The sequence below is a fragment of the Alligator sinensis genome, unplaced genomic scaffold (genome assembly GCF_000455745.1).
Source record: "Alligator sinensis unplaced genomic scaffold, ASM45574v1 scaffold187_1, whole genome shotgun sequence".
Lineage (NCBI taxonomy): Eukaryota > Metazoa > Chordata > Crocodylia > Alligatoridae > Alligator > Alligator sinensis.
In genome coordinates, this window is record NW_005841861.1 from 4783614 (window position 1) to 4805973 (window position 22360).

Genomic DNA, 22360 nt, shown 5'->3' on the forward strand with positions numbered 1-22360 from the left:
GCAGCAGATCAAGGCCCCCGGGGTGAGGGAGGGAGTGGGACAGGGGTGAATGGGGCCCAAGGGCCAGGGCAGGTCATCCAGAGGCACAAGGGAAGGGTGTGGTCCCCCGCAGCAGCACCTGCCCCCCCCCAGTGGAGACATAGGGGCATGTGCCCCCCACAGGGCAGAGGTAGGCTGCCCCCTGTGGGCTGGGGCTCTGCGCCCTGCTGCCTTACCCCAGGAGCTCAGCCACATGATGACATTGCCACCTGCCAGGAGGGCAGGGGACGTGGGGTGCGCTGGCCACATGGCACATCCCCTGCCTGCCCGGCAGCAGGAAGCACACTGGGGTTGCGCAGCTGAGCTCCCAGGACAAAGCAGCAGGGCACAGAGCCCCAGCCTGCAACAGGCAGCCTACCTCTGCCCTCACCCCACTGCATGTTTGGACAACCTGCCCCAGGGCCCCATTCACCCCAGTCCCTGCTTCTGCCCCAGTTCCTCCTTCACCATGGGGTCCTCGATCTCCCCCTGCCACCTTTCCTTTCACTTACCAGGTGGGAAAATCTGGAGATCTGAGGGTTGGATCGGGAGATCGTGAGTCAGAGTTATTTTGACTTTGAAATCCTGAATCTCATGATGGTTTCATGACAGTTGGCATTATTGCAGTTTACTTGCGAGTAAACAGTCCCAGGCAGGCCTCTACAGATGGAGGGAAGCAGGAGCAGATTTGCTGCTCATGGCAGCAAATTGCTCCCTCTTCCTGGGGCCCTGCAATAAGCCCCTGCTGCCACCAGGGGTACTGGAAGCTGTGGCCGCAGGTCCCTGCCTCAGTTGGCCATCTTCAAAAGCCAGCCCTGCTCCCTGGTCATCTTCGTCGCTGGCCAGGAGCAGTGTGCAGAGCATGGGGACAGCATGTGGCAGCTCTCTAGCTATAGCTTCTGCCTCTCTGCATCACTGCTGTTCCAGCCCCTGCCCCTGGCAGTGATGCCCAGTGCTCCAGGCTCCTGCTGGCTGCTGTGCTGGCTCTGCTGGCCCACCGTGGTGGCCACCAGCTGGCCCACGGCCATCTGAGCCCTGCTGGCTCCCCCATGTGCAGCAACTACCTGCCTGGCTCTACTGCACCATCCCAGGGCCACTGCCAGCATGAAGCTGCTACCTGGACCCCATCCTGGTGGTCAGACTCCAGCAGGGATGTTGACAACAGGTTCCAGGGTGCCACCACCGAGGCTGTCCTCACTCTCCTAGGCTTCTAGCCCTGCCACCTCACGGCCCACTGGGCCAGTCAGAACTGGTGACTGCACATCATCCAGCACACCTGGGGTGATGAGCAGTGGCTGGAGGCATTCCAGATAATCCAGGCTACTTTCCTGGACCTCCTGGAACAGCTTCACCTGCACCTGGAGTGGCAGGACACTATCATGCAGCAGCCTCTCCCCACAGACACCTGGCTGGTTATTGCCCTGCTGAAGCTGGCCATGCCCACCAGCCTCCACTACATGGGCCACCTCTTTAGCATAGGCAAGGCGACCACTGGGAAGGCCATCCTGGAGGTGTGCAGCGCCCTCCAGGATGTGCTGGGGTCCACCGTGCTCTGCATGCACGACCCCCTGAAGGTGGTAGTGGGGTTCTGTGCCCTGGGCTTCCCCCTGTGCATAAGGGCCCTGGATGGCACCCACATCCATGTCACTTGCCCATCCCACAGCAGCTACCTCTACTTCAGCCAGAGTTTTTTTCACTCTACTGTGCTCCAGGCCACCATTGACCACCGCAGTGCCTTCACCAATGTGAATGGTGGCTGAGCGGGCAGTGCCCACAATGCCCATGTGTTTCAGAAATTTGTCCTGCCAGCCCTTGTCCACAGCAAGCACTTTGTGCCAAGGCTGCCAGACCTCCAGCTGGGTGCTGTCATGGTCCCACCCCTCCTCATCGGGGACCCCGCCTACCTGCTCCTCCCCTGGCTCATATGGCCCTACACTGGCCAGCTGGACCCTACGAGAACCATGTCAACTGGCACCCTTACTGCCTGCCTCAAGTTCACTGAGGACATCCCCAGGTCATTGTTGCAGCCTGCGTGCTGCATAACATCTATGAGGGCCCAGGGGGACCTGTTTCGTGTTTGTGGCCTGGGTGGAGGAGACGCAGCAGGTGGAGGATGTCTGGCACTGGGAATGCCAGCTGTGGCAGCAGTGATGGTGACAGGCGCCCTCCCGCCAAGGCCCCATAAGAGCCACATACCTGCTGGTGGGAGAGAGGGCATTGGATGCGAGAGATGCTGGATGACCACCTCCTCCTGCACTCCCTGCTGTAGCCCACCTGGACAGCTTCCCATGGACATGCACCCCCAGCACCACACTCACTCTGGATAGTTCTCAGGAAAACACTTTATTGCCCTCACAACTAACAGACTCCCCTTCCCCCACAACAGAGTCCCTTCACCACCCACCAACAATAAAACAACCTCTTCCTCCTGCAAACTATTTACAATGTGGTTTGTGTGCATGCCCTCCGGGGGTGGAGGGCTGTGGGGGGATGCCTGGGGGGCAGAGCCTTGGGACAGGTGGCCAGCACTGCAGCCTCTGGCCATGCCCCCATGGGTGTGGACACTACAGTGAGTCTGGTGGGCAGAGTGCTCACCTGGGAGTGATGACGGCCATTGGTCCCCTGGTGCCAGTGGTTCCCACTCTGGCAGCCGGTGACCAGGGCCAGCAGGGCTGGCATGTGGTCCTGGCCCCGCTGCAGGCAGCTCCAGCTCTACACTCAGGTACAGCCGGGGCAAGTGGCAGCACTGGGCCCAGGCGGGGGGGGGAGGATGTTGGGGGACCTAGGGTGGAGGCTGGGTAAGGGACTCCTGGCTGGTGGAGGTGGCATTGGACCTATGATGGTGCAGGGGCCAAGCCCCCCAGACTATCCTGCAACCTCTGCTGCTGCCTGGGAGGCTACCTGAGAGGCCCTTCCCCAGAAATACATCACTGTAGGGGCTCAGGCAGGTTGCCTGTGTTGCTGTACACAGCACAGCTGCGGCCTGGGCTTTAGGGCACAAGGATGGCATCCAGTTGCTGTATAAAGAGCATGGACTTGTGGGTGCTCCGCGACTGATAATTGTGGGCAGTGATAGTGACCTGCTGTGCCCACAAGGCTTTGACCTATATGCAGCACTGCTGTGCTGACTGGTTGTGCCTGTAGTCCTACATCCAGCCTGGCAGCCCCTCATAGATGTGGGCATTGGAGCGCCTGCCCTGCGCGAACTGCTGGTGCACTTTTGCCTTGTCCCACAGCGCCACAAAGTTGCCAGCCTCCTCCTGTAACCAGTTGGGTCCCTGGGTGGTGGCATATAGCATTGGCGATGACACTATTGGGGCTCCTGTGCTGGTGTTCCAGGCCTCTGTGAGGCTGTCCTTGTGCTGCTGGGCCTGGGCAGCTGCCTGCAGTGCATGGGACTAAGAGTTGCGTGGTGAGGCAATGCCCTACAGCACCTGCAGGCTCTGGCAGGCTGCTCAGTTTTGCCTGCAGGCAGCTGGTGCTGGCCCCAGTGGTCAGGAGCTGGCTGCAGCTGGTCCCAGGTACTGGCAGGCCTGGCAGGAGCCTGCAGCAACCTGGACGGCAGGACGGCACAGGCCTGGCAGCTGCATGGCACTACAATGCCAGGCGGTGGCACCAGGGTATAGGCAGGCTGGCAATGGTAGTCCGTGGCCTGTGCAGGGGCAGTAGAGGCCAAGAGTTCCCTCAGGCTCCCTGCTGTTGTGCCCCAGTGCTTAAAATGCTTGCAGGCTTTTACAGGGCCTGTGGCTGGGGCTGCCACAGAGGTAGCCCGGCCCTGGAGCAGAAGAGGCTCCCAGCCCTGGGGCTGAACTCAGGTTGCCTCCCTAGTGGCAGGGCTGACCAGGAGCAAATGTGCTCCCAGTGGGCATCTACACGTGTTTCTGCACTGTAAATACTTGTGAGTAAATTTGCTACTTGCATTTGCAAGTAGCAAATTTAGCTGTAAGTAGCAAAGTTTACTGCATGGTAAGCATGTGTGTATGTAGATGCACACACTTACTGTGCAGTAAATTATGCTACTGCACAATAACGCCTCTCATGTAGATGCATCCATTAGCACTCAATTTAAATAGTTTCATTTTGAAAACTTCAGACCCAATCCATTCAAAATTCTGGGAAGGGGATGTATATGTTTGTGAAAGACCTGATTTGAAGAAATTTAGTGTTGAAACAGCACAGAGATTAAAGAAGATAATTTGTGTATGCTTCATTTTCACAAATATGCTCTGAAGCATCAGTCTCAGTAAGTGAATTTTTACTATGGAGGAAGAGGAGTTCTTCCTTTGATTTATTTATCAGCTTCTATGAATAGAACTTTTTCTTGTGGATGAGGAAGGATAACATGCTCTTTTTTGTAACCCTCTGCATGTTGCCTTCTCAGCAGTATGAAAAGCTGCAGCGCTAATAGCATGTGACTCAGTAGTATTGCAGCTGTTAAAGTGCATCCAGGGATGAATAAATTATGGGATTAATCTCAAGATTAGGTAAAAATCTATGCCAGGCTGTCTGCCATCTCTTTGACAGTGAAAAATAAGTTTGTCTTGATGTCTCCTTTGTGAAACCCCTGAGTACTAGTTGCTTTTTTTTTTTTTTTTGGTTATTGTCTATGGAAGAGAAAGTTTATTTCATTGGCTGTAGTTGTATTCTTCTTTGATGCAGATATTTAATGTCCTGTAATGGATTTAACTGAGTGAAGGCATAGCTACTGTTCCTGTTTGTAGTAGCAAAGAGACAATGACCAAGATTGAAGCTTCAAAGTGTTACCCACTGTGCAGTACACAGTGGATGCATTTACACACATGCTTAACTGTGCAGTAGACTAATCTGCTGCAGTGTAAAACATCACAATCTACATGTGCAATGCTATTAAACTGCAGGAAACTAATTTTCACTGCTGTAAGATAGTACGGCTATGGTGTAATAGCATCACGTGATGCTTTAGTGCCATCTTACAATGACAAAAATAACTGTGTCTTAACTCACGTGTAAATGCTGACCTGGGCATAAATTGCACCCGGTCAGCCCAGGCAGCAAGAGAACAGACCCCTGCCTGCTGCCTAGCCACACGGCTCCACTGTCCGGGCACTCTAATGCCCCTGCCAACCCCTATGCTGCAACCCAAAGCCCGGGCCTGACTCCTCTGAGCCTACTGCTAGCCAGTGGCTGTGTGGCAGGGCACTGTGTGTGGGCCCAACCAAGCAACCAGCAGGTGCTTGATTGCAGCGGCCATTTTTTATCCCTGGCTGCCTATATAAACAGAACCGTTCACTGCTGGCAGGCAGGCAGCAACATTGCCTGGCTGCAAGGCTATTACTGTCATCCTGGTGGTAAGGTAGGAACTGTAGGGGAAGGTTTGGAGGCTCCTGGTCCTGGGCATGACCTAAAACTGCACCCTGCTGGGAGTGGGTGGCCTGGTGGGACTCCCAGTGGCGCAGGAGCCCCGAGGAAATACCAGGCCAGTTACCACCCCAGTGAAAGGCGGGTCAGGGTGCCTTAATAACCCCAGCTCCCACAACTGGGTGGGTTACCCCCTAGTAGGGGCCAGAAGGTGGACCCCAGAGAGGGAGTGGGGCTATAGACTTGGAAACCTGTCTTGAAATCCCCTGACTGGTCAATGCTGGGGCCAGGACCAGAAGGGTTGAAGGGCCACGGGCCCACTGTGAGGGATGCCCAGAGCTGAGGGCCTGGGGTTCCAACTGGCCTGGAGGTGAGTCCAGGGCCTGTGTAGCCAAAGGTCCTGGGGGGACCACACCTGTAAGGGGGAACAGCTCAGGGAGCTATGTAGCTTAGAATGAAAGCAGAGTAGGCCACCTGAGTGGAGGGATCCAGGTGGGGTTACAGAGTGGAGGACTCTAGGGCCTGGAGTGGGGCCGGTGTTGTTAACAACAGTGGATGCCATCTGTGAGGCTTGGGCTGTGGTGTAGGGGAGGAACGGAGCCGCAGATAGTGTCCCCTGGCATTGGGGTGAGAAATCAGCAGCCTCCCACCTAATTAAGATAATTAATTAATTAACAACAAGGCATGGCAGGCGAGAAGGTGGGCGGTTGGTCCAGAACAGGTGGGTGGGGCTGTTGGTAGACGGGCCCCGAGAAGACTCCCTGTTACAGGCTGCTATGCTCCAGCTTAGACTACTGTGCCCAGACACTGTTAACTCTGGTGCAAATTGTACTGGAATTTATCGTGCCATACTAATTAAATGTATAAATGCACCCAGTAAGAGGCAGTCATTGCCACCAGGAGCCTACAATCCAAGTAGACCAGGTGTAGGAGAAAGGAAGTAGCATTCTTCTTTTACAGGTAGGAAGCTGAGGTATGGAAATGTTAAATAGTTTTGTCACAGGTTCCAAGCATTATCTTGGATGAAAAGGAGACATGAATGTGAATCTTTCATGTCTTAATCCATTGCCTTCACCACAAGTGGCATTAATGATTCTCTTTGCTACTGAAAAGGAATCAAACAAGACCAGGGATGAAAAGCACCTTAGGCTGTCATGTGTGTGCACGTGCATGCATAGTACAGAAAGGGGAAAAATATTTTTCAATACTCTCCTTTATGTATCCGTAACACCTTTCATTATTTTGCTGCTGAATATAAGATCTCACCTCCCGTCCCCAACCTCCCCCCACACATGCACACTGTGTACAGTTCCAGAGCACATCAGGTTTGCTACCACTTCCTCACTTAGAAATGATGGATCTCATTTATTGGATTTATCACAACTGCAGCTTGTAAAATGTACAAATGCAGGGTCCAGTCTTGAAAGCCTGGAAATTGTACAAGATTCCTATAGAAGATAACTGGTAGTTTGCTAGTAAGGTATCTGCCTGGGGAACTTCTTCACTCAAAAGGGATAAGAAACAGTCCCAGTAAAATCAACTTTCATCTTGATTCTATGTACTATTCACAGTTGTTAAATGAACAGCATTAGTGTCTCCCATGGAGATCTATGGCGGGGATAACTGTTTCAGAACACAAGAGATTCTGTTCCTTCCTGCCTCCAAAAATGCACTCTGCCTTGTTTCCTGACTAACTTCAACAGTCTTCTTAAAAATTTACACTTTAGCTTGGCTGCCATATAATTCAGTCATGAAAGAATTAAATGTTCTATGTTTAAAAAAAAAAAAGCAGTTAAATGCTATGAGCTATACCTTTGTTAGACGCACTTCCTTCAGTTTTCAAAACAGTACAAAGGGAATTATCTATGCTCCTCTCATCAACTTTCACGAATCAACCAACTAAATCCTCATGCATTTTCTTGTGACTGTTGTCCCAAAGTAATTGTGTCTTGCGCTATTTGTTATGTTTCTTGATTTTTGTGACTCTAGTTATGGAAAAGTGGAGCCTCTAGGTTCCACACATCAAAACAAAAAATACATTAATAAATGTGCAAATTAAAACTATTTATGCTGAAATTGCCTGTAAGTTGTTTTTCCACAAGAACTGCAGAAAAATGCAATTGATCTGCATCACTCGCATTGAATGAAGCAGAGTGCAGCCAAGAAATACACATTAGAAGCAAAGCAGTTAAAGGCAAAATGTAATTCCCTAGGAAGATGTGGAATACTGACTAAATAGGAAAGAAACGCTGAGTAACAAAGGAAGAAAAAGATGCTTCACTTAAGCAAGTTTCATTCTCTTAGACCCTGGTTAAATCTTTTTCTCAAGTGTTTTAAACTGAGAAACTTTAGCTTCTAGCTGAACTTTTCAAAGCATGCTCATTTCTAAACTTTGAGGCTTGGACTTGACAGATTTTTGGAGCTGGGGAAATGTTATTGGGTGGATTATTTTTTTTTTTAGGCATGTGAGGACTACTAGTGGGTTTTACTTACAGAAATTCTAGATACCTGTGAGAATGCTTCTGATCCCATCTCCAGCAAAGTTTTACCAGTGGAAACATTTTGAAGAATACATCTCACTTAATACAAGCTCCATGGACCCAATACCCTAAATCCCTACATTCCCATAAAGAAAATTTACAGTGGATGTTGGCAATCCACAGTAGGGCTCTGAGATGTATACAAAAATACTCTTGTACTGTAAATGTTTTGTTTTAAAACAACCTGCATGTCTATGTGTCTGCATTCCCTTGTAATTGCTGATTCTTTTAAAGAACTATGTCCTTTAATTTGACTTGCTTGTTTCCTACCAACTCTCCTTTGTTATCTATGTGTAAAAGTAGAGTGCCACTGCTGATATTCATAAGTATGGTATTGAAACAGAGAACAGAATCTGACCTATGGCTCTGTAAAAGGTCTGTTTCTTGTGTTGAGTTTAAGATGCCTCTCAGTAAATATGACTGAATATATTCTATTTACAATTGAAATGCAAGGTTTTAATCATGAAGGACCCAGTTAGCTTTGGTTTGATTTTGACCTTGTAATTTAAGAAGCCCCAAAATGATTCTTTGGCCTTTAGTGGTAGTGATTTCTAGCCTGGCCAAATTTATTCCACAGCCACTAAAGGTCTGAGACACTTTACAAATAAGCAATTTACGCTTAGTATTGATAGAGTGCACTGCTTGATGTACTCTAGACAAGTCATACTTTGCATATGAGGGTTTTCCCATCAGTTATGTTGAAAAGGAGGTGATAGCAGACAGTCCTAGGAAGCTGGAGGATTAATCCAAACGTAAAGAGAAACCTGAGAAATAAGGTCAGGAAATATTGGCCTGTGATTTAAACTAGAGGAATGAAAATAAGTGTACCTCCTAATAAACTAGTAAAAAATACAAATACTATATTTAGTTGGGAGGAAAGATGACAAAGACTTCCCCTACCAAATAAAAAACCCCAAACCTAAAAAACTAAACAAAAAATGAATGTAATGGTAGGCATTATTTGTGCAGTGCACCGTGATGGTGGGCGGCAGGGTGGGGAGCAGGGGTAGAGAGAGAGAGATAAGAGACAGAGAGAGTTTGGGGACTTTAACTGCAGAAGGAAGGCACCAAACCAAGACCAGTAATAGTCCCTTTCTGTATAGTACTGTGACATCAAAATCCTGCATCCTCTGACAAAAATTTAAATTTCAAGAAATGTGGAATAGTTTTTCCCTGAATGCAGTGTTACCCAGTGTTTTTCTATACCACTATGGGATCTAAGACTATATCAATTTAGACAAAAGTCCAACGGCTTCACTATCAGAAGAGCAGTAGCATAATTTTTGTTTTAAAAAAAAAATTACTCATTTTCCATTCTAACCTTTTAAAAATGTATTGGAGCCAAAAATATTTTTTATCAAAAACTTTCATTCATTACATTACAATGGTAGCAGACTTCCAGTTTTTGCCTTCTTGTCAATAAAAGTCCAACTCAGCATGGCTGGTCCTACCTTGTCTCCAAGCTTGTGCCTCAAACAGTAAATTCATTATCACATTTTTCCTCTCTTATCAGAGAGAAAACTTTTACTTTAAATTCTGGAATTTAGTTGGCTCATGGAAATGTTCCTCTGCCTATATGGAAATAGTACAGAATCTGAACTTAAAGGATTTATGTAGTTTATTTCCTGCATCTTTGCACCTTTATATGCTATGAATATCTGGTGCACTGTGGCTAATAAACCCCCCATGTGATATAGTGCTGTGGAATAGATGAAGACAATAGGGCTGCATTATTGGTACCCAGCTGGCAGTGCATGAAAATTCATGGGGCAGCAAAATCTCCCCTTTTGAGAGTGGTGGAACAGTCTTGTTGCTATTATAAATAACTCTTGACTAAGACAAGTTTAAAAATGTTTGTAATTTAAAAAACCTCCTTCTGTAGTGGAAGCGGGAGAAGCAGAATAAAGAATCATCTGAGCAGGAATTTAAAAGTAGTTTTCATGATAGTCACCACTGAATCTAATTTTTATGATGGATTTTTATATTATTGCATGAGACTTATCTTGCATATCACCAAGGGACCCGCCCCCAAGGAGATAAGTCTAATGGAAGCTTCCTCTCCATTCTTTAATATGTTAAAACCTACAATAAGAACATACCAATACTCTGAACAATATAACTTCAAAAGTACTGTTTTATATCAAGTCAAGTTAGTCCTGAGGCTGCTCCAACCGTTGGGGTACCTTAGAGCTGCAACAACCCTCCTCCACTCCGCATGAGGTTAGCTGAGTTGCTTTGCATCATTGGTTATTCTGGCAAAGTATCCTGGGTGATGCCTATCTCCTCTCGAAGTATGGATGGCCATTGCCTCACCGGGACTTCATCTGCCCTTTGACAGATCTTCTTTTTCATTCCTGTTGAGTGTCCACACACCTTCCTCACCCAGGCTAGTCCAGGTGGGATGGGGGCAGTTTAGTCTCTCACAACTTGACCATGGAATAGGCTGTACTGATTTACATGGTACCAGATAGTAGACTGTGGGAGCCTAGCTCCCAGCATCCTGAAGAATGTGGGACAGAGAAATTCAGGGGAACTGTCCTGGGGCACCAGGGAAGAACCAGATGGCCCAGTAAGGGCCAGTTGTGTTCCTTACCTCCCGGCAGGATCACAAGCAACCGTGGAGGAGCGACAAAAGAAGCAGATGCAGCAGTAGCCATGTTTTAGAAGCGTGTGCTTGCTGTGCATAGAAGAGCATGCTGCAGCCTCTGGTATAAGGTAGGAGTCAGTACAGTGAGGAGACAGTCTACAACAGGTGTAGGGCTGCAGAGAGCACATGAGCCTAGAGTCTTGTGAGTGTCCCCTACACTGGAGGGGGAGAACACTGGAGGTCCAAGCACTCGGAGGAGTGCCCAGCAGCAGGTGCCCAGGAGTTTGAGCAACTGACGGGGACCCACTGTGGCCAGGAGCAATGAAGAGGAAGACAAACCTGAAGGCGCAGGGTGCCTTGGTACTGTAAGGGACTTATTAGAAAAAACGTGTACAATCTGGTAATGAGGCCTGAGCCCAGATGGCAGGGAGCCAAACCCTGAGGATCCAGGTCCCTACTAAAGACATACCTGATGATTAGTCAGGGCCACCTGAATAAGTGTTGGTACGTGGACAGGGTAAGAGGGAGGCAGGAACCCCATGGAGGCAACCCATGATCTTACATGTGGAGCCCCAGAAACTTCAGGAGCCTTCTGCTCATTCAATAATATCAAGCCATGGCGGGTGAGAACAAAAGGCATGGATATATGTTGAGGCGAAGCTATCATCACACAAGGCAAGTACGTAGAGAGCTCTGGCTCTCATGCCTGGAAGTATCAGATGTATCTATGATGTTGGATACACAGGCCAAGAGAAGCATGGTCTGACATCCCTGTTTTATGTAGAAACCTCATAATCAGAGGACCGTAAATAGGACAGCACTTCCATATTTCCATCCAAATAGAGGGACAGGGAGCAGAGGCATTGCCTGACCTTTAATGATCAAAAGACTGACTGTTCTGCTCAGACTTTCTCTTACACAGATGTACAGGTGACACTGAGAATTCCTGTTTAGAAAACTGCCTATGGGAAAAACATGCTGTACATCCAGACACACAAGACTGGGTTGAAGCCCACAGTGTGAAGCTTTGTCTTCTATGCTAACTTAGTCTATATTCCTGTCACAGACACTGCCTCTTACAAAATAAAAAAAAGAGTCACTTTGTTGACCACAATTCTGTCCCTTTTTTCTCTAGTCTTCCTATCTGGTTAGAAGCAATAAATGCAATGAAAAGATGAGCAACACTTTTTCCTCCTTTCGGATTGGTAAATCTATTCCTTCAGTAGTTTTCACGATAGTCACCACTAAGCACACCACCTCCACAGAGCTAATATTAATGGAATATTAATGGAAATTTCCTCTGCACTTTTTAAAATGTTAAAATCTACAAGGACATACAGACGTTCTGAACAATTAAAAGTGTTCTTGTCTAATTCATCTAGCGTTATAATAGAGCATTACTTGGTGTTGCCTGAGAGAAACAAAAAAATGTTTTGTGACTAAGAAGCCAGGCAGGAAGAAAATAATTACAATTATGACACTGCTCGCAAACTTTTATCCTTTTCCCCTACCTAAAATAATTTACTGCCTGCTGTCTGTGTCCCCAATTATGTTTTGGTGGCATATTGTGGGGCAGGGAGAAGGAAGAAATGCTGGAAATGCAACAGATAATTTTGCCGTGAGAGAGCCTTTGGGAAAGTGAAGAGAATTTTACAGGATGTAAAGCTGTGCTAATTTTATGGGCCTGGAGGCTGGGAAAGAAGTCTCACATTTGCCTGTTAGTATAGAGTACCCAGAGTGTTCAGAATGGTTATAAATGCCAAGCGGGAAACCTTTTAAGTGCTTAATAATGTATTAGCATTGGGGATACAAATGATGCTGGAGCATGGGATCTGATTGTCTTCTACTGTGACATGCTGTATTATCTTTGAGAAACTTCCTTCTGGTCCCAGATCTGGTCAAGTTAAAATATTGTTCAGCAAACTGTACCTCTTTTCACTAGCTAGTATGATAGAATATCCTTTATAATTCAGAGGATAAATTCATATCTCCAAGTACAGAATTTTACTGCTGCAGTAGGTGAGAATCAAATTGGGCCCTTGGGTAGGTTGAGAGACAATTCCCATGTTTTAACTGTTTTATTGACTTTTGTGTTCTGGTTTCTCTAGGTTGTTATGTACATAGGTCAAGTCTCTAAGGACATCCTGAAATGGCCTCGTCCTCATTCGCCACCTGTTGTGAAGCTGGAAGTGAAAGCAGATGCAGAATATGGAATGCCATCCACCCATGCCATGGCAGCTACAGCCATCTCATTCACATTTTTTATTGTGACTGTAAACCAATATAAGGTAGGGAGGGACAAATCTGTATTTAATTCTGTTGACCTGTAGTAAGTGAGTATGAACAGATCTGATGCTCATCTCACCCCTACACCCTACCAGTATTTCCACAGAGATTCAGTCCTGCCTTCTACTGTATCAAAACTACTGTTGAAATTTCCCCAGTTCAGTCGAGATGACAACACCTTCACTTTTGTATAAGAACTGAAAGTCCTTAAAGTGAAATCTCCAAACTAGTTTTAAGTTTAAGATAAGTCAGGTTTGAAGAGTGAGACTCTATGTATAGCTTTTGGAAAGATTTTGCATTCTTTCTAGCCAAGTATACATAAAACATTAGCAACTATTCAAGAAACTCCTCAGGTAGCAAATACTGTGGGTGTATAATCAATGTGAGTGTGCAGCAGGGTTGTGATTTTTCTTCCTACACTATTGAGAATGTAGTCTTTGGATATCAATCCAACCAGCTGAAACCCACAAAACATTTGCAATTAAATTTTTATTGCAAAAGTATTTCTTTAAATACAGGATTTTTAGTTATCCTTTGACTGAATACTTTAACGGAATCAAAACGAGGAGAGGCTAACGGACCTGAACCTGTTCAGCCTCCACAAGAGAAGGCTGAGGGGGGATCTAGTGGCCTGTTACAAACTAGTCAGAGGGGACCAGCAGGCATTGGGGGAGTCCCTGTTCCCCTGAGCACTACCAGGAGTGACTAGAAATAACAGTCACAAGCTGGCAGAGGGTAGATTCAGACTAGACATCAGGAGGCGCTACTTCACTGTCAGGGCGGCTAGGATCTGGAACCAACTTCCAAGCGAAGTGGTGCTGGCTCCTACCCTGGGGGTCTTTAAGAGGAGGTTAAACGAACACCTCACTGGGGTTGTTTGCCCCCAGTACTTTTTCCTGCCATGGCAGAGGGTCAGATTTGATGATCTGCTCAGGTCCCTTCCGACCCTACCTACTATGAAACTGTGAAAACTTCTCACCCTCGAAAAGGCTACATAAAGCTGTCCATGTGTAAACACAGGCTTAGGATTATCAATATATATTTTTCAAAAGTCTGACCTTGTGACTTGCTTATAATCGTAGAATAACAGGGCCCTTGCACATGTGACTAAGGGCCCTTGTACACATGAGGAAATTGCCCCTTTTAGTGGCTTAATTGCCAACAATTTAATTGTGTAACAGTATACATGTTCGGCAGCATGTTACAATGAAATTTCGTAAGTGTATACATTTGGCGGTGTAATTTCTACTTAAATGACTTTTTTACGTACCAAACTAAAACACATCCTATGTATGCCTTCCTACCATCTTCCCAGGGCAGCCAGCCCATTCCCAGGCAGTTCAAGGCAGCAGGGATGGCACACGGGGCTCTGGAAGCCTGCCAAGCCCAAGCTCCCCAAGCACGCCCAGGCCCCCCCTGCAGCTCAGGGGTTGCATGACCCAGTGGCAGCTCATACGGGTAGGCTCCACCGAGGAGGGGAAAAATATTTTTTTAAAGTGGTGAGGGGCCTAATCTTTTTTTTTTCCCCCCCGCCTTTCTTCCGGAGCCAGCCTATGTCCCCTGCAGCCAGGGAATGAGCTGCCGGCAGGTCATGCTGCCTCTGAGCTGCAGGGAACCCTGGTGCTTTCCTCCGTGGCAGTGGCATGCCCTGGGCAGCAACCCTCGGGCAGTCCAACGGGGCGCTGCTGCCATGGAGGGAAGCACCAGGGCTCCCTGCAGCTCAGATCTGGCTGCCGTTCACCTCCCCCCCCACACACGCACTTAGCTGCAGGAGAGGCAGGCAGTCTCTGGGGGGAAAAAAAAGGATTGCAGTGTGGGGCCCCAGTGCTTCATTCTAGCTCTGACTTGCCTGCATATCTGTACAGTCAACCACCCTGGCGATCTTCAAACAGCATCTTGATGCCCATCTTGCTGGGGTCATCTGACCCCAGCAGTCTTTTCTGTCCAAATGCAGAGGGGGTGGACCCAATGGCATAAGGTCCTGTCCAACCCCTAACAACTATGAAACGCCTCAGGATCTATACTAATAACACGCTTATTCTTTCTGTCCAGAGCACTCTGATTGGTTAAGTAAGCATTGTGATTGGCTGCCGAGACAGCCAATCAGAGTGCTCCATACAGACAGAATAAGCCTATTATTCTAATATTATAAAAGCCTACATCTGTCTGTCTGTCTGTAATGCTTTATTCACACTCTGATTGGCTGACAAACAGCCAATCAGAGTGCAAAGAAGTGTTCTAACAGAAGGCCGCCCCCTGCCACAACGGTGGGGACACAGGGGATGGAGGCTGCACTGGCCAAGCCCCCCCCCCCCCCCCCCCCTGCTTCCTGCAGGTAATGTGGAGGAGGGGGAGTGGGCCTGGGCCCAACACAGCGTAGAGGGCAGCCAGCCCGAGCGGGGGAAAAAGCCGGCCTGCGGGGGTGTGGGGGGGGCAGTGGGCCTGGCCTGACTCAGCCACAGCAGTGGCTCGGGGAGGAAAGGAGCGGGTCTCCTCCCCACTTCGGGCCTGGGCCCACTCCTCACCCTCTCCCCTCCCCTCCCCAGCGTTGGCTGCGAGCCCACTCCTCCCATCCCTGAGCAGGCCTGATGCGGGGGGGGGGGGGAGGAGTGGGTGTGCCATAGGATCAGCGGTAACAGGGGGAGAGGGGGGAATGAGCCCGAGCCAGGGGAAAAGCTGGCCCACTGCAGCAGTGTTGGGGGGAAAGGGGGCCTGGCCTGGCCCGGCCCAGCCCAACACGGCAGCTGTGGGGGGAGGGGAGGAGTGAGCCTCCTCTCCCCATCAGGCCCAGGCTCCCCCTGCACTGGCAAGAAGCAGGCTCCCATGGGCTCCTAGTCCCAGCTGCGCTGTACATGAAACACAGCCGGGACCGAGAGCTCTTGGCCCCAGTTGTCTCTTGTGAAGTGCAGCTGGGACTGGGAGCCCTATCAGTTGTGGGACACTCAGTCCCAGCTGCTCCTGAGGCACAGCTGGGACCCAGAGCCCCATGTGGGCTGGGGGTTTAATGCACCCCCTTGCTTTAGGGATCACAGCACCTGCAATCCCCAGGGCTCGGGGGTTTCATGGTGAGCAAGATGCACCCCTGCAGCTGAGAGCCCTTTCAGCTGAAGGGGTCCCCAGCCACAAGGGATATGCAGCTACATGTGCAAATTAAAGCACAGTAGCAACCAGCTATAAAGTTAGTATGCATTTTTAAGGTCCAACTTTAAGGTTGGAGCTTTTTTTTTATTATGTGATAGCTACTTTGCGCATGTAGCTGATCTCCAGGTAATTGCACAGTTAACCAGGTAATTAACCAGGTAACTGTGCAATACCTGTAATGTGTAGAGGGGGCCTAATAAATTTATATAGTAGCCAGTTCAATACTGCATTTTATTTTCATCCATATTAATCAAGTTTTCCATATCAGGATATTGGAAGGTTGTCAAACAGAGAGTAAGCTGTAAAACACAGAGCTCTGCAAAAGCATATCTGTCCTGACTTACAATCACCTCTAATCATCCACCCAGTCTAGGATTTTCTTGAGCAGACAGTCTACTGTGTTAGATTGGATAACTTGTTTTTATTCTACAGAAAAAAAAATCACTTAATAACTAAGATATGACTACCAAACTCATTTTCATGTGACCTAAGCCAGGATTTGAATGCAGAGGTGAAGGGCTAATGCATTAACCTAGTTCTCTATCAAGCATTTTTTTTCCTTTGTGCCATCTGAAAATAGTTAAACAACTATTTTAATTAGTTGATTCATATCAGCAAGACCATTCAGAGAAAGAAACATAAGTGAAATCAGTCTTATGAAAAATAGAAAAGTTTAAAGAATTCTTAAATGACAAAGGAAAGCGTGAATAATAAGACTGCTGTATTAATTGGATTACAATTTCAGCCTAGATATTGATTTTCCTTTTTTTGCCCTACTTGAGAACTATTGATCACAATTTTAGTCAGACTGTAAAGGTATCACATTTCCCACTTAGGCAGTCTAAGATTTAACCCTTGATGATCACTTGAACAGTTTGCTGTACTCTAGCTAAAGCTCTTTCGCTCTAATGCATAGCCAATTAGCCTAGTCTACTGGACATTGCAATGTGCTCTTCTTTTGTATTTCAGGCAAAAGCCAATCTTCAGGTTCCATATGTTTTCCATGGTGCGCTCATGCCATCATTAGGTTAGGAAGACAGAATCCTAGGATCTTCTAAAGACTGCATGTGGCTTTGAGCCTGAGCCCCATTCTAACAGCAACTAGTCTAATAGGCTGCTTACAGACATGAAAAAAAGAAAAGAAAAAACAGTGTTTTACTTTAAGCTCAGTGTGCCCCTGCACCAAGCGCAGCACATGTCCAGAAGAGGCATCATGTTAGTTTGACCCAGTTCACCCAATGTCTATAGACCGTGTGCTTCATCGGGGCTTCTTGGCCCTTTTATCTAATAGCTGATTTAATCAGCTATTAGATAAAAGCACTAAAAAGCCCTGCTGAAGTGCCCAATCTATACAGCTGCTGGGGAGCTGGGTCAAGATAACACACTTCCTTTTCCAGTAAAGTGCTGGGTTTTTTTTTTTTCATGGCTGTCAGCAGCCATAGCGCCTAACTGAATAATCCTGATTCCCACTAGGTTTCTGGAATAGCAGTTCTCAAGACTCAATTCTGAATCCTACATCCATGTGGAGAATATTTTTAAATGTACTTACAGACATTCTTTAATGTTAGTAATTTTTAATGGTAACTTTTTTTCTCTTTTGTTCTCTTTGCAGTACCCATTTGAACTAGGACTAATAGCAGCATTTGTATTTTCTACCTTAGTGGGTCTCAGCAGAATTTACACTGGAATGCACACTGTGTTGGTAAGGATAAAGATGAACTACAGATCTTTCTTACATTGGTGCCCGTTACCATGTTGCCTAAACTTATCTTAAATACTACTCTACTTCCCTGCCAGCAGAAGGCAAGCTTAAAATTCTTTATAAAAAATAGAAATTTCTATCTATCAACGCACACATTTTGTGAGGTCACTCCACAGATGGTACTTTTATGGGAAGACTAGAATAAAAAGGTGGATTGGTATCTATTTCAGAACATGGAAAGGTGAGTATCTTTTTGAACTGCTGTTGAGTTCTATAGTCTTGTCCCTGCTCCAGTGAATTTTTGTCAGCCACTGTTAGAAACCTCTCCCTCATGGTAAACAATTGCATTGTCCCTGAGGAAGGTAGCTATAGGCCAGCCCAGTGGTGCTCAACCTATCTGGCCTCCATGAGCCAAATGAATATCTTACAGCTGGTCCATGGGTTGGATGATTGGGCACAACACCAGCCCATGGGCAAAATCCCACATGTGGGGTTAATCTGTGGAATTGATCCAGCACGGGGTCGGTCTGTAGGTGTGACCCTGCATGCTGGCCTGGTCTTGTGTGCCTCATCTGAATATGGAACAACCCTGTGCACCAGCTCAATCCCATGTGCCTGTGGAATCTGGCATATGGAGGCCATGTCATCCCACCCATGGGTCTGGAAATTTGGATGCAACAGCAGCTTTAATCGTTGTAGCTCTGGGTTCTGCTGTAGCAATTAACACTGCCACAGCTTCCCTGCTGCCAAATTTTCAGATCTGTGGGGAATGCTGCAGACCAGATGACACAGCTTCTTGGGCTGGTTCCTGCCTGCAGGCCATAGATTGAGCACTACTAGACTAGTCCAGTTCCTAATACTGTTAGAGTGTCAACACCAGTCAGTATGACTTCCCCATATACAAATGTTCATTTCTTGTCAATTCAATTGCTACAAATCCATTAAACTGATAATTTAGCAATAATGAAACACCTACCAAACTCCTTTCTCCTACATTACCATCCAAATGTCTTAGACCCTCTCTCTACAAGAAACTTCTTTGAATATAAGCAACCGTAATATAGATTTAGTTCCTTGCAGTAACACTCAGATGCACATCCTTAAATTCTGGCCTTGTTCTTTTTCATGTATAAATTATGATAATTTTTACTCTCTTCTATGTTTAGAGGGTGTATATAGTGTATATATTTCCTGGATTTAATTAGCTCATTTCAGGGGCAAACAACCAGGACAGTTGTTGAAGGCTCCACTAGGTTAAATTGGTGCATATTTCCCAATGATGAGGTTGAAGGATAGAGAGACCTTGTCTCCATGGACCCCACAAGCCAAATGTAGGTGTAAGGCTGTTTGTGTGCAGTGCTGGTAACTATATTAATGTCCTTTGGCAGTTCAGATGTTTAACTAGAAGGGAAGTTGTTGTATAATCAAACAGTCTGTCAAGCTGTTGGGATACAAAATTCAAGTACAATTTTTAAATCTTGGTTAAATTGTCTTATGTTCTTAAGTATTAATGATTACATTAATGGGAAATATGATTGAGCAACTTAAATGCAATGTACCACAGATTTTTTTTGCCTGTGATAATATCCAGAAATATTAGACATTGGTTTAGTCGTGGAGTATATATAATAAGTAGAAATATTGAGTCAGTGATGCATGTTAGGCACAAGTAGCTGGCAGAACTTGACACCTAGAACTGAAGCTAAATGACAAATAGGGGGGAAAGCATTTTCCTGATAAGTTAATCTTTTTTAAACTTGTCATATCCCTGAGATGCTCTGAATATGTGGGGGTGTCTAAAGTTCAAATTGTCTACTGATTTGATAAACTCCAAGGGCATGTCCAAATGAGCGCGCGTATGCCTACTGCGGTGTCTCAAAGCAGTTTGAGATGCTGCAAGAGGGAAATTCCCTGCGCTGCATATTTGCAGTGTGGATTCTAAATTTGATACCAGGAAATCCCAGTAAAAAAAAATCCCGGACCCCACGTGACAGCAAGAGCGCAAAGGCCCAAAGGCGCATGCCCGCAGGCCAGGGTGGCCCAGGCCTGCAACTTGTGGCACAGGCAGCATTGCGTTTCAGGCAGCCATGGCTGTGCTGCGCCATGGCGGGGCTCTACTAGCAGCAAGCCCTGAGTGCCCAGCAGCGCTTGCTGCTGCTGCTGCTGAGGACTGCACCGTGTGGGGGTGAGGCAGGGGACCAACCCCTCTCAAGTAGTCCCCTGCCACACAGTCCCCCCACCCCTGCAAACCCCCCACCCACATACCCAGCTACAAGATACCCCCACAAACCCCTGTACAAGCCCTATAACCCCCACAAACCTCACACCCACAATCCCTACAACCACCAAGCTGCCCCACCCACACATACCCCCTTAGGGTGTGTCCATACATGCAGGCAGATATGCTTGCAGCAACTCAAATAGCAGTGGCACAAATTTGTGCCTGAGATTTGTATCTCAGCACACGTGCCTGAACATGCATTTTGGTGTGGGGCAAATTGTGGCACTTGAGGCAAACTGACCCTGCCCAGCTCCTTCAGTCAGGGGGAACTCAGGCTGCTCAGCTCCTTCAGCTTAGAAGCTCCTTGAGCTGCTCCTCCCAAACTGACCCTGCCCAGCCTCTTCAGCCAGGGGAGCTAGAGGCTGGCAGTGCGCTGCCTTGGGGAAGAGCTCAGGGAACTTCTGAAGCTCAGCCAGTTGGTATCTGGGGACACTAGCCCCTTGTGCCAGCTCAACTGCGTAAGCAGTCCTAACTTAGAGTGGCCTCTGCACCCTTTACCCACTGCAGCAGTCTGGCAGTGGGGGCTGCTGCCTGGCTGTGACCTACTCCTACCTGTGACAGCATCCACTCTCTTGGACCTGCAGCCCCATGGCTCCATGACTGCCAGACCTAGACAGGGACAACACAGCTGCCAGGGCTGTGACACAGGCACTGCAGCAGAGCCGCCTGCACCTCTGGGCCAGCTGCCAGTTGGCCATGGCTGCACAGTTGGCCTTCAGGTGGCACTGCTGTCATGTCTTCTGGTGCCCTCACTCTACCATTTGGGCAGCTATCGCCCACAAGATATGCTCCTTGCAGTGTCCTGCTTCAAACTGTCGAAGTATGTCCTCCTGGCCCCAAATGATCAGCCACCCCTCCCGCTGTGTCCCTAGTGCTGGTCCTGGGTGGCTCCTCTGCCTGGGTTTTGCCACTTGCCTCACCAGAAGAGATCCTGGTGTTCCATTTTAAAATTGCAAATTCTCTTATAAGAAACCCATATTCTCTCATTAAAATACCCAAAATCTGTGTTCTTCTGCAATTAAAATGAAATGCCACTATGTACAGAGAGATCAGTTGGGCAATGTTTTATTGATATATTTACAACTTTTAAGCAATTTGGAAGCCTACCAGTGCTTCTATCATCATAATAAATGAATTCTAAATATCTATACACTTTGGTGTTTGCTTTTTGTTTTTTAGTCATAGAAAAATCAGAGCTGCCCCTGCCCCCTTCTCTCACCAGGAGCAACACTGATATGTCAGTGCCCTGACCATGCCCTTGTCCCTCACTCCCAATCCACAGCCCCATCAGTACCACTCACAGCCCCCCTGCACAGCCCAAACCCTCCCCCCCCCGGAGCAGCAGCGGCCATTGGGACACTCAGGTCCCACTATTGACTGGCAGAATCCCCTGGGTGCACAGCACAGCCCTGGCTGCCTGGTGCCAGATTGGCACCATACATAGGGCTTGTGCACCCCCGGTCCTGCCCCACGCACTGTCGGGTCATGCCGGCTCTATGTAGGCAGGACCTGGCCATGCCCGAGGATGCGTGGCCCCTGTGTGCAGTGCCAATGCAGCACCAGATGGCTGGGGCTGCAACGTGCTGCTGGGGGGCTCTGCCAGTCAATAGTGAGACCAGAGTGCCTCAATGGCAGCTGCTGCTGCAGCTGTGGGGGGGCTGTGGGCCATGTGGGGCAGTTGTGGGCCATGCTGGGGGTTGTGCATTGTGCGGGGGGGGAAGTGAGGCGGAGGACCCACCCCTCTCAAGCAGTCCCCCCCCACCCACAGTCCCCCTCACATCCACACCCATAATCCCCCCACACCCCCGCAGTCTTTCCTACATACCCTCTACCCACAGTCCTCCCCCACCCCCATGTCCTTACTTACTTGGGACAGAGCCTGGGAGTCACCGCTGCAGCCTTGCCCCCCTCCTATTTCCCCAGCATGCTGAGGCAGCAGAGCATGGGGCAGCTATAGAGACACTCTAGCCAGGTGCCAAAGTGTCTTTTTGGAGGACCCAGCCTCTCTGGTTGCTTCAGGGCACGCTCCAGGAGCACGGCTTGCACCACTTTTTTCCAGTAGGTTGTTTTTTTTTAATATCTGGATTTCCACATATCAAATTTAGAGTCCACACTGCAAATATGCAGCGTGGGGAACATTTTACTGTTCCCAGCGTGCTGCTTGCAGCGTCCTAAACTGCTTTGAGACATCCCAGTAAGCATGTGCGTGGTCCTCTGGATGTACCCTGAGACAGAAAAATATTATGATGCAAGGGAAAGCTCAGAAAGAACTTCTTTTTAAATGTGTGGTTTTTTTTAATCTGCCTGCTTTGACTAAAACTAATTATAGATAATCAGTTACCCCTGTAGCAGTAGTTTGTTAAATATGAATAGCAGATTAATTTGCCTACATGGATTCTATCCCTAAACATTTCCACTATGGGGTATTTTCATAATGCAAGGAAGCTTAATTGGTGTTTTCTATAGAG

At 47.9% G+C, this 22360-nt stretch overlaps 1 protein-coding gene across 2 annotated transcripts in view; it reads left to right on the top strand.

The window, feature by feature from the left end:
- Positions 1-22360, top strand: part of SGPP2 (sphingosine-1-phosphate phosphatase 2) — an 82649-nt gene that overhangs the window by 30892 nt on the left and 29397 nt on the right. For both annotated transcript variants that reach the window (XM_025215776.1, XM_025215770.1), the window contains exons 2-3: positions 12591-12770; positions 17522-17611. In XM_025215776.1, coding sequence (XP_025071561.1) covers positions 12597-12770; positions 17522-17611 — 264 coding nt within the window. In that variant the 5' untranslated portion in view covers positions 12591-12596. The remainder of the gene's footprint in view (positions 1-12590; positions 12771-17521; positions 17612-22360) is intronic.